General features: G+C 34.5%; 1 protein-coding gene across 2 annotated transcripts in view; it reads right to left on the bottom strand.

Moving 5' to 3' along the window:
• LOC118192470 (inositol monophosphatase 3) overlaps positions 1–12735 on the bottom strand; it is a 47567-nt gene that overhangs the window by 14071 nt on the left and 20761 nt on the right. For both annotated transcript variants that reach the window (XM_085820572.1, XM_085820571.1), the window contains exon 2: positions 8427–8586. In XM_085820572.1, coding sequence (XP_085676698.1) covers positions 8427–8586 — 160 coding nt within the window. The remainder of the gene's footprint in view (positions 1–8426; positions 8587–12735) is intronic.

Below are 12735 nucleotides of genomic sequence, written 5' to 3'. Positions count from 1 at the left end.
TCCCTGTTGGGTTTGTGCTATATTATGCACACCACTCTACTATATCACCCCATACATCATTATACTCAAATTATAACTAATTCACTTGCTAAGATAAATCAGTACTCATTTTCACAGCTTTTATATTTAACCAAAACAAGTTACAAGGATGCATGCGCCCGCGTGCAGGTACGAGCAGAACTACCCTACTCACCGAGATATAGATAAATACAAATACAGTTTCATTGCAGTTAAAGTTACAGTTTTAGGTAATGCAGGAATAATGCAGTTAAATACACAAAATAAATATGAGTTTTAAAGACCAGTTACAGTTAAACCACCACAATATTCCACCTTAACCTTTCGAGGTCGGGGCTTTGGTAGCAGTAAAAGCTACCAAAGGACGGGGAATCTTGAACCGAATGCTCTCCCCCTTTAAGAAATCACCTCCAATTTGCAACAAAGATTCTTGTGTGTAGTTTAATGGATTCTCAGAGGGGTGCATCTATGTCGCATTATTCATGGATTTGGAATGACTGAGGACAACACTTGGTGATTTGAAAGAGATAAGTGGTTAAAATCCTAAGGACATAAAATTTGATATTTCACCCCACTTTTCAGCCTGGAAAATGGGGGGAAAAAGACTTTTCCACTAAAGTGGACAACACCGTCTTTTCAAAGAGAGAACTCTATGGCCACTATAATGGCCATCCCGTCTTCAAAAGGTTAAGTACTGCAGGAATTGACACATCATACATAGCAATGATTAAACCTCACTACTGTTGAAAAAGTTGTTCTATTTGAAGGCACAACTGGTTCTGCACTTGATGATTCCACTAAGCTAGTGGTAGGGATTCGTGAACTATCACTAATAACCAGTGACAGTTCACCAACAGTGCTGTTGGTGAACTGTCACTATGAATAACGGGAGTTGTTGGTAAACAATTACTAGAAATAACTGGAGTTGGTGATACATCGTACTGAGTAGTGAAGGCTGTCTTCAAACTGTCAATTCCAATAACAGATTCTGTTTTATTTATTAGATTCATGAAGTGTTTAACAATCTCTTTGCAATGTTACAGAGACCATTGTATGGTTGTGTCAAGAGTGCTTTTACTGAGTCACAGCACACAAAAAATTGAGCAGAAAGACTTTAAGCAGGAGCGCACAGAACAAAAAGGTTTAATACATGCAGAAGCTGCAGATAATTCCCACATGGAATGCTGGAAGAAAACTGCATTAGAGAGTTGTAAGAACTTTCCTGGCGAGGAAAATGTTGGCCTGTAGAGCATTTCAGAACAAGTACCACCAACGTTCTTTTTGAAACTAAGCAGACTCCAAGAAAGCCAATAAGTAGTTTCTCTCCATCGTTGTGTTATGATGTCACTTTAAAGTTTGCTTAAGGGTTCACAGAAATCAATCAACCAGTCCATTGCTAGATGGGTGATATGGGAAAGTTTCAATGCCGCAAATTCCTAAAAATCTTGTTGAGTGAAGAAATTAAATGAGACTCGAATTGTTGTCCTAGGTTTGTAGTTATAATTTTTGGGACTCGGAATCTTGCAATTAAGTGTGTAACCAAATGTGCAAATGACAATTTTGCCCGCAATATCCTGCACATGTATCACTTCAAGCCAACAAGAAAACAATTTATAAAGATGACCCGGTACATATATCTCTTAGATGAAGGCAGGGGTCCTAGGACGCCGAGATAAACATGGTCAAATCTTTGAGAAGCAACATGAAATGGTTGTAGACAGCTACAAATATGCTGATGTATTTTCAATTTCTAACAGTCTATGGATGACTGTGACCAATTCAATACATCTCTTAACATCCCTGGCCACACAAATCATTCTTGAAGAAGTTAACAGAAAGCTCTGGATGGGATAAACAACACAGGTCTCTAAAGGTTCAATAGTGCAGCTTCTCTTGAATGTATGGTTGAACTTTTCAGTGCTAACCTCTCAGCAAAGTTTTATATTAGGGCACATTTACAAAAGTTGGAACTGAAGTGATGGCTTGGCAAAGTAGGTGAGATAACTGGGTATCATCAGTTTGCTCCTCAGCCATAGTGAAAATATCAGATAAAGCAAGTAGATTTCATTCTTCTGGGATAAAGTGTCAGCAACAATATTATTGAATCCAGTAACATGTCTGATATCTACACTGAATTATAATATATAGTTGAGCTGTCTCAGCTGCCTAAGGAAACCTGAATCAACTTTTTTTAAAAACCGAGGGTCAAAGGTTTATGGTCAATATGTACTGTAAAATGCCTGCCCTGCAAACTATGGCAAAAGTGTTTTATAGCCCAATCAATTACTAAAAGCTCATTGTTGTGTGTGCTGTACTTTTGCTCTGTTAATCTTTACCATTTAATAGAGTGGTAGTAGAAATGTCACAAGCAATGGCCATCAGGGATAGATATTGATGAGGAGCATGGTAAGCCAGAGTTGCCAAATTCATAGTGATGTTTACATGCTTTGAATGCTAATGTCAAAGGATCATCCCATAGAAACATTGAATTATCCCTTGAAATGAAACAACAATAGAAATTAAACATCATCACATCATAAATTGTAATTTTTTTTTTTTTTTTTTTTTTTTTTTTTTTTTTTTTTTTTTCAGGTTCTGGAAATTCAGCTATTGTTTACGTTCTTCCGGGAAGTAGTTTTACCCCAGAAGGTGTTATATGGCATCTCAGAAAGGCTACATAAGATTTTCTTAGAACATGTTTAGCTGGCTTTAGTTTCAATCCATACTGTGAATAAAATATCATCCAAATAGGGTATACTAAAATCTAAAACCTGATGAAGCCACCTAAACACCTGATGTTGATACCTCTGATAAGTAGTTCACTCTGTATTACAGAGGCCAAATGGTATAAACAGAAATTCATATAATGCTGTTGTTACAGTAGTTTTTTTCAGTGTTGGTTGGCTTAATAGGGATCAGGTGATACACAGGAGCTACTACTGTTGCAAATACTCTTTTCCCATAAAATACTTAGTCTTGGATATGGGGAAAAGGAACAGTGATGGTATTCAAGCGATGATAATCACTGCAGAGATGCTTTAACCATATGCTCAAGCACTCTTTCACAAATGCACCGTATCTAGAGATCAGTATCTTTGACGAATGCACAGTATCTATATCAAGAGATACTCAAATTCCTGGTGAGCAGCTCCAAGGAACTCAGACAAGAGCTGATGTGGTTTAGAAAATACTAGACGCCCTTTGGTCTTAGTATTTTCTAAACCACATCAGTAAGAAGTGTAAGTGTGGTAAAAGCCAGTAAGATACATTCGTTCTTGGGTATATATGAAGGATTATCAAGTTCTGAATATTCAATCAAGATTTTATCAAACTTAGAAGGACTTAGAAGAATGCTTAAGGTATTTCTACCTTGCAGAATATGAGCAACCTTCCTCTGTGAAGAAAGCATGGTCTCAGCATCAACTAATAAATTAAGCTTCTTTAGAAAACCAATGCCTATGATAGTTTGGCTAACTTTGGTGATTCTGAAAGACCAAGTGAACTAGCTCCAAAAATTTAAGCCAAGAGGCAGATATCAATTACCAAAGGTTTTGAGATTTTTGTTCCATTTGTGGCATAAATACCAATCCCTCATTCACAAAAGACTGTTTGGTAAGATTAGCCGGAAGTATGAATATGTCTGCTACCATGTCAATCAAAAATTGCAATTTAGATGAAGTGTTAGCTATAAGAATGCAACTAACATGGTAGTTGTGATTATGGCCCAAACGTGATTGCCAAACTGTTTTCCCTGGAGCCAGAAAGAGCATGAGAGAGTACAGTACAAAGTCTGTAATCCGGACGTCCATAATCCAGAATGATCTATAATCCGGACCTAAAAGCTACAAACTTTATGCGCATGCGTAAACGCATAATGCATTTACGCATGTGCGTTTAATGTATAACAGACGGTATAAGATAGGCTAAAATTATCTAAGGCATTTCAGTTAATGTTACAGATTGCGTTGTTCCTTAATCTTCTAATTGGATATGGCTTATTATTTTTTGCAGACTGTTAGAACAATTTTTTAAAAATTATGCTTGAACTTTTGATTATGTCAAAAAGAGTTTCCGATTCTGGAGCTGCCAAAGGATCTACAAAGCGAAAGCATGTTTCGATGTCCATTAAACAAAAAGTGGAATTGCTGCAAAAAATGTACAAAGGCCTATCTGTCTCAAAATTATGCGAGAAGTATGGCATTGGAAATTCCACTATATATGACACAAGAAAAAGGAACTTTTTGAATTTTTTGTGGAAGCATCTTAAACAACTTACATTGAAAGAAATGTTTAATAAAGTAAACAAATAAATATTAAGCTTTTTTTGGTAAATTTTGATACCCTTTAGATCATAATTGGTCTTTATTTCATAAATTACGATTTCATATTTTTAATTCTATAATTTCTGCATGTCATCTTACCAGATTTAAATTGATGATCTGGAAAAACCCCTAATATCCAAAATCGCAGAAGTCCCGTCGAGTCCAGATTACGGGCTTTGTACTGTATATTTTTTAGCGATCAGTACCAAAATTCATATGACAAATAAACAGACTGTTTTCCAACTCTTTATAGTGTTTCCTGGAATGACTACAATTGCACTCCTTCCCCTTTTTTAAAAAATTTATTCTTTCTTGAGCAGCTACAAAGATGCACTGTTGCACTCAGTTCATATACCTGCTCAGTGAGCTGTGCAGTACGTCCTTCCATTCGTGAATTTTGAGGGGCTGTGCACTGCATACTGTATTGATTTGAGAAGACATAGACAGATCATGAATTTTGTTTGCCACAACAGTCAATTGTCACAATTCTTCACTGAATGCCCCTATGATACTGCATGTGATAGTAGAAAGAAGTGTGAGCCAGAAAGATTTGAGGAATGCTCTCCCTACAGTATTGCCCATGAGATTACACATATGCTCAAGTAAATGGAAGAATGAGAGTCATTCAGTTCTGTGCTAATTCTGTCAATTCAGCTCTGTACAACACCTTTACATAACAACAGTCTTCACTCTCTGAACAAGATTAGATAAGATGTTTCTTTAAAGTTTGATACAGCTTATTATCAGGGGAATTGACAATAATATCACTTATGGATGTGCGAATATTGGCATCAACTGCTGCCGCAACATGTTCTAATCTAAGAAACCATGGACTGGTTTTTTACGAAATCAGTAATTTAAACCCTACATGCATGATCTGATTTTCAACATCAAAAGTGAATACACAAAACAAAATGCAATATAATTATTAAAAAATAATACATAATGTTGCCCTAAATATGCATCTTTAATGAGCAAAACCAGAGCATTCATAACCGAAATAGTAAATAGCGAGTTGTAATATATTAGGTTTGAAATATACAGTCAAAAGTCGTTAATCCGGACGGCCATAATCTGGAATGATCTATGATCCGGACCTCAAAACTACAAACTTTCTGCGCATGCATCAACTCATAATGCGTTCACGCATGCGCGTAATAACTTTACGAATGCGCATATGCGTGTATGCATGTGCATAATACATTTATGCATGTGCGTTTAATGTATAATGGACGGCATAAGCTAAGCTAAAATTATCTAATTATCTATTTCAGTTAATTTTGCGGATTGCATTGCTCCTTAAACTTCGAATTGGATCTGGCTTATTACTTTTTTGCAGACTGTTAGAGCAGTTTTATAAAAGTAAACTTGAACTTTCGATTATGTCAAATAGAATTTCCGATGCTGGAGCTGCCAAAGGATCTGCAAAGCGAAAGCATGTTTCGATGTCCATCAAACAAAAAGTGGAACTGCTGCAAAAAATGGATAAAGGCATATCCTTTGTTTCTCTAACCATTCCGAAATCTGTTTATCAATTTCACGCTGCTTTGCGGGGGAGGGGAACGTCACTGCGCGCAATGAATTGGAAGTTGATCTCACAGCGCTATCCTTATCTTCAGGGCAGATGTTTTTATTTTATTTGGCTTATAATTCATTACTAAATGTAGTATTTCATCTCGATGTACTCTGTCTTTGATATGATTTAAATCAAATTCATTATAATATCATGAATACACATCAAATAGTTTTCTGGTTGAAATTTTCTAATTTCGACTATGCGCAATGTATGCTTTACGCATGCGCGCGTTGAAAGAAATGTTTAATAGAGTAAGCAAATAAATATTAAGCTTTTTTTTTTTTGTAAATTTTGATACCCTTTAGATCATAATTGTTCTTTATTTCATAAATTATGGTTTCATATTTTTAATTTTATAATTTCTGCATGCCATCTTACCAGATTTAAAATGATGATCTATAATCCGGAAAAATCGATAATCCAGAATCGTCGAAGTCCCGACAAGTCCGGATTAAAGACTTCTGGCTGTATTAGGCAAAAATACACTTTAGTGAAAATGCAGAAATGTTTATAAGAAAGTTTCAAAAAAAAATTGCTTGCTGACCATAATAAGAGGGCAAAATATGCTAACACATCTGAGGCACATGATGATGTACATTCCAAGCAAATTTTCCGTGCACACACCTGTGGTAGAGTAGCCATCAAAATCACAAATGTATTTGAAAATTTCTGTGGCTTTTATCGATTTTGTATCAATGTTGTTGATTTTATGCTTGTAATTAATACACTGATGACATATCCTTTGGATGCACTAGAATGCTTAAAATGGATGATGTGTGCTCAAATTATCACTTATCAGCCATTACTACGCTATACTAGGTACAGAACTCTAGTGTACTAGATCACCACACACACCTTTATACTAGAAGAGAACTAATTCGTTTCGAAAATAAATCATTCTTAGTTATCTTCACAACATGTATATTTCACAAAAACAATTTTCAAGGATGCATGCATTTGCACGCGAGTGAATTAAACTACTCACTGAGATAAGATACAGTTACAGTTATGTAAATGGTCTTTTCACAGTTAAAGTTACTATTATAGGTATAAGAAATTAATGCATTTAAATAAACAGAAAGTAAACAAGAGTTCAAAAGTCCAGTTATGGTTAAACTGCCACAGATCCTTGGAACTGAAACAGAACTTGAGTCCCAAGAAAGACAGAAAATTCTATACCAGTAGACTTAATATAGACTTAATAAAGATAATTTGAATACACACAAAAACTATTAATGGTGATATTAATATCTGTAGTTGACCGGGTGAAGCACTATCTTCTAAAAGTGACAGAACTCCTTATACTGTTAGAAGAAGAGAAATCGGGGTTGTAAAAGATGATGAAAAGTTATGATGATGACATACAGTGAAGAAGATCCGAGGAACACCACATGATCAAACAAAATGTACTTCTGCAATTTTATTTCTTCCTTCCTTATGGGATGAAACAGCACAAACTGAGAGAGAGAATAAAATATCACCAGACATTTTAAATTACCATTATTTTATGTTTATTATACATGCAAATTATATTTTATTTGTAGTTCAGTAAGTAATTTTAGTACTTCTATGTCACAGTGGCCACTGTGAAGAAAAATTGCCAAGAACAAAATGCACATCGTAGGAAAACCAAGTAGAAAACTTACAAAAATAATGTTATGGTAAGAAGCCAAAAATAACAAAATTACTAATACATTTGTTTCTTGCACATATCTTCCCGATTGGCTTATTTGTTGCATACAGTTTTGGTGGCTATACATCTATAATCGCTATTAATTTCTTCAAAAGCCTTTTCCTTTCCTTAATACTGACACCATATCAATTCTGCTAGGTATATCTCAAGATGATGCTAAGCTGTACCTTGCTGTCTTTCATTCTGCCATTTTGTGGAGTACCATAAAGCCTTCACATTTTGGAAGTAAAATATGTTTTCAGTTTGAATGCGATAAACAAAATGTCTTTTTTAAAAGAAAAGTTTTTTTCTTTTTCACTTGCAAAAGTAAGTTGGTTTTCAGTCATCCATTAATTTCTATGATTTTCTTTCAAGGTAACCTCTGCAATATACAACTACCCTATTTTTTGCTTATCATATAGATTTCTTTTCACATTTTACACATTAAAAGTATTTAACAAATGAATTTATAACAAAATATTATTAATTAGTAAATAACTGATTAGCTTATAATCTGTCAGATTCTGTAACACTTAGCACTTTCAATACCTCATGTCTACTCAGTCTGTATTATGCTGAGTTTGAAGAGTTCTGTAGTATATGCACTTCCAGGATTTTGCAACTGATTACCATACTCACATGTACTTAACATTTTTCACCAAAATTATTAGAAAGCCAGACTGCCCAAGGTAATTTATAAAGAGGAGTTTTACAACACAGGATATTTGTACAAAGTGAAAAATCTTCTTAAAAAATTTAGCAAAGAAATGCATTATGGTTTCAAATTTGAGTTTTACTTTCATTTACCTCCAAAGAAATCACAGGGGAAAAAAATTACCAGTGTATTCTTGAGTAGCATCCAGAGGATCAATCCAAACAAGTATATCTTTGGTTGGTATTAGAACATCTGTATCAAAATTATCTACAGGACTCCAAGTGGAAATTGGAGGTCCAATTTCATGAGGCTCAATTTTATTATCATGTTCCTCTGAAACAATCTGAAAATTAGACAAATAATGAGTTACAGTTCCTTATATAGAAACTTAAAGGGTTCTTCAGGATTTTTCTGCATGATTACAAACAGAAAAGTCTTGAAGAAAGTCTTCGGTTAAATGAACTGGTCACTTTTCTAAGAAACATATCATTTCCCCCATCTAAAGTACTAAAGCCGACACATGGCTATGCGCAGTAAAATCCTAATGACGGCTACATGTTAATTGAAGATTTCATTTACACATTAATTGAAGATTTCACTTTCACATACCCAAAGAGTTTCTTTGTTCATCATAAAATAACTTCACATAAATCTTCAACAGTCAAACTTCTGTTATACTGATTTCAATAAGAAATATGATATACTTGGAGAAAAAGAAGTAAGCAATTTAAATATATAAATTATCTTATGCTTGCTTTAAATATTATTATTATAGACATATAATGCCATCTATTAAGCAAAACAGAACAAAAAGAAAAATTAATTTATGGACTAAATAAGGTACACAAACATAAATGGCTAATGCAGTTTTAAATCATTAACTAGCAAAATTGGCATTTTTTTTAAATGTGAAACTTCAAATATATTCAATTCAACAACATTTTTCTTGAATAATTTTCGTAGAGAGAAAACAAATTAAAGAATCCTCAAATGATCAGAATACTTATTAATTTCTATTACCCCAGATTGTGTAGTAGATTTAACTGCTACCATTTGAGAGGAAAAAAATTAAATGACCTTCCCCAGGGCAAAACTACATAAGTCAAAGAAACTGTCATTCACTCTGAAGTACACCAGAGATTTCTTGCACAAATGTTGCCCAAACATGGGGGGGGGGGAGCCACGAATGCTACAAATATCAGCAATTCAGATCCAAGTGTTCAGAATCCACCTGCCAAGATCACAACTTCTCTTGCCGAGTCCTACTGATGCAAATTGAACAGAGGGCCACCATATAACAGTGACATACCATTACTTCAATGATAAAGCAGGGATATCTGTTAGCAAATACAGTCAAAAGTTGTTAATTCGGACACCCATAATCCGGACCTCAAAGCTAAAAACTTTCTGCGCATCCGCCGCGTTGACACATGCGCATAGGCGTTTACGCGTGCGTGTAAGACCTCTTACGACTGCGCATTTGCGTGTGCCCAAGCACAGAATACGTTTTCGCGTGCGCGTTTTATGTATAACGAACGGTATAAGCTAAAATTATCTAATTCAGTTAATGTTGATGATTGCGTTGTTCCTTAATTTTTGAATTGGATCCAGCTTATTATTTTTTGCAGACTGTAAGAGCAATACTATAAAAATAAACTTGAACTTTCGATTATGTCAAATAGAATTTCCGAATCTGGAGCTCCCAAAGGATCGTACAAAACGAAAGTATGTTTCGATCTCCATCAAACAAAAAAGTGGAATTGCTGGAAAAAATGGATAAAGACATGATGAATGTGACAGAGAGGTTAGTGAAAACGAAAAAATTTCGATTGACAAGTTAGTCGGTATTCTCGGCACAGCAATTAACGGGACTTGAACAGCGGAACTTTGTAACTGAACAAAAAATTATGTCTGTTTATAGAATTAAAGAGAAAGTATTATCACATAAAACGAAGCAACTTAAACAACTTACATTGAAAGAAATGTTTAATAAAGTAAACAAATAAATATTAAGCTTTTTTTTTTTTTTGTAAATTTTGATACACTTTAGATCATAATTGTTCTTTATTTCATAAATTACAGTTTCATATTTTTAATTTTAGAATTTCTGCATGCCATCTTACGCGATTTAAACTGATGATCTATAATACGGAAAAATCGATAATCCGGAATCGCCGAACTCCCGACGAGTCCGGATTAACGACTTTTGACTGTACACTAATCAACATTTTAACAACATAGTGGTCATGGTAGTCAAAGATTAAATTAAGTGATATTAAAGATACTGGTAATTTGAATTAAATACCCCAGATTACAGTAGTAAACCTCATGAACTCCAAGAGACCAAAAAATCATGTTAAAAAAAAATTGCATTAACTGAGAACTCAAATTTTGTTTTTGGAACAGTTTTTTTTTTCTATACATTAATCACTTACAGTATATAGGTACATGCAAACTACAGTATACACCGTGTTTCAAAAAGAATATACGCATTACAAAGTGTTATTTTGTCCAAACTATCGATTACTGTGTCTCGGCTAGGCTATTGGCGAAACGTATACATAGTTTATATTAATAGCTGCTAGATGTCAGTTGTCTTCTGTTTTGCATGGTAACCATAACATGTTATGGCTACTCCGCAGCAGAAATCATTTTGTGTTCTCGAGTTTGTGAAGTGCAATTCCGTGATTACAGTGCAAAGACGTTTCAAGTTTAGGTACCAAAGTGATCCTCCGAATGGGAGGAACATTTGCAGATGGTATCAACTGTTTGTAAATACAGGATGTGTATGTAAAGGAAAACGTCCTAGCTGCCCTCGTGTTCCTGGCGTGTTGCCAAGTGCATGATTATCTGAATGAAATTCTACCGAACCATTGGATTGGTCGCCAAGGAGCTGGCGACTCAGCATGCCTCAGCTGGCCTCCATGGTCACCGGATTTGACACCCTTTAACTACTTTCTGTGGGGTTTCATTAAAGACAACGGTTATGTACCACCACTCCCACAGAACCTGGAAGCGGTGAAGAATTGGATATGTACTGTCATAACATCAGTGACTATAGACATGCTTGCCCGAGTATGGGAGGAATTCGAGTATCGATGTGATATTGTTCGTGTCGCTGATGGAGGACATATTGAACATCTGTAATCTGAACTTGAGAGGTTCGTACATATGCGTGTAAAGTTTCATATTCGTGTGTCATACAGTTTAATAAATATATGCATTCAAAATGCATATATTCTTTTTGAAACACGCTGTATTATGCATATTGCCATAGAAAACACTACAGTACTACAAGAATTACTGTATGGTAACTTGAAAAAATGTAGTTGTGAATCTTTTTCTGGTGAATAATTCCTGTAAATTGCACAGTCACAGATGGGAAAGAAAATGCGTGGTAACTTCATGGCCAACTGTACTAATGCCTCTGTAAAATTAACAGTCAATTTATATGTCGCAGCAAAACATTCTAGTGCCCAAAGCGTGTAACACTTACTGCTGGTTGCGTGAAATAATACTCTCTTCCTCACTTCCTTCTAATGACATTTTTCACTCAGACATAACTACTTGTACCCTGAGCACAAAAAAAAAAGGAGTGGTGGCCACAGTCCTACACCTCCTGTTCTACTGAGCCGATTGACAAAACTCAAATTGTGTTTTAATGTCTCGAAAGCGTGACTTCACATATGTATTACATTTATATATAGCATTGTTCTAACAAAGGTATTTTGACACAAAATCGGACGTTTTCTGAAATAACATAGAATTCCCCCCCCCCCCCCCATATTTTGGTTCCATGACTCAAATTATACCTAGATATTAAATTTTGTAAAATTTGGTGCGAAATTTAAGGAGAAATTCAAAAATTTATACTGGCGAAATTTTTTCAGTTTGGCCACTTGGTGAAATTCTTAATATATGGCAACCCATTTTCCTTTCCCTTTCATCATGCTGGTGCGGAAAAAAAGGTACCTCGTTCCTACCTTTTTATATTGTGCATGAGCGGAAAAAAAGTCACATTGTTTCTACTTACAAATAATTTTTGCAATGTGTTTAAACCACATGTGATGTTTTATCGCTTTCAACAAATATGCCAAATTGCAAAATGCGCCAATATATAAATTCACATATATCTTCGGAAATTTTGAATAAAAAATTGTAATTTTTTGCAGGTATGCTTAGAAATAAGACTACTTTAAGATGATGGTAAAAATTTCATAGATTCTAATTCAAAATTTTTTTGAAAAATTTATATAAATTATTTAAAAATACAAATTTCAAAAATAAATAATAAAAAATGGGTGAATTTTATTTGCACAGGACCTGAATTTCGAAATGTGAAAGGAAGAATCAAATAAGCTTAATAAATATATATATATATATATAAATTATTTATCAAACTAAAAAAATTCATTCAAGAAAGCTAGGACGACATACAAATCATTAAAGACATGATTCTCGATTTTAGTCTTTTCAGACTCTCTAATAGTCT

Source organism: Stegodyphus dumicola, chromosome 7, assembly GCF_044657685.1.
Source record: "Stegodyphus dumicola isolate Sdum_Otavi_A_Nest chromosome 7, ASM4465768v1".
NCBI classification, from domain to species: Eukaryota; Metazoa; Arthropoda; class Arachnida; order Araneae; family Eresidae; genus Stegodyphus; species Stegodyphus dumicola.
The sequence above is the reverse complement of the archived record's forward strand: the minus strand, read 5'-3'. Positions and strand labels throughout refer to the sequence as shown.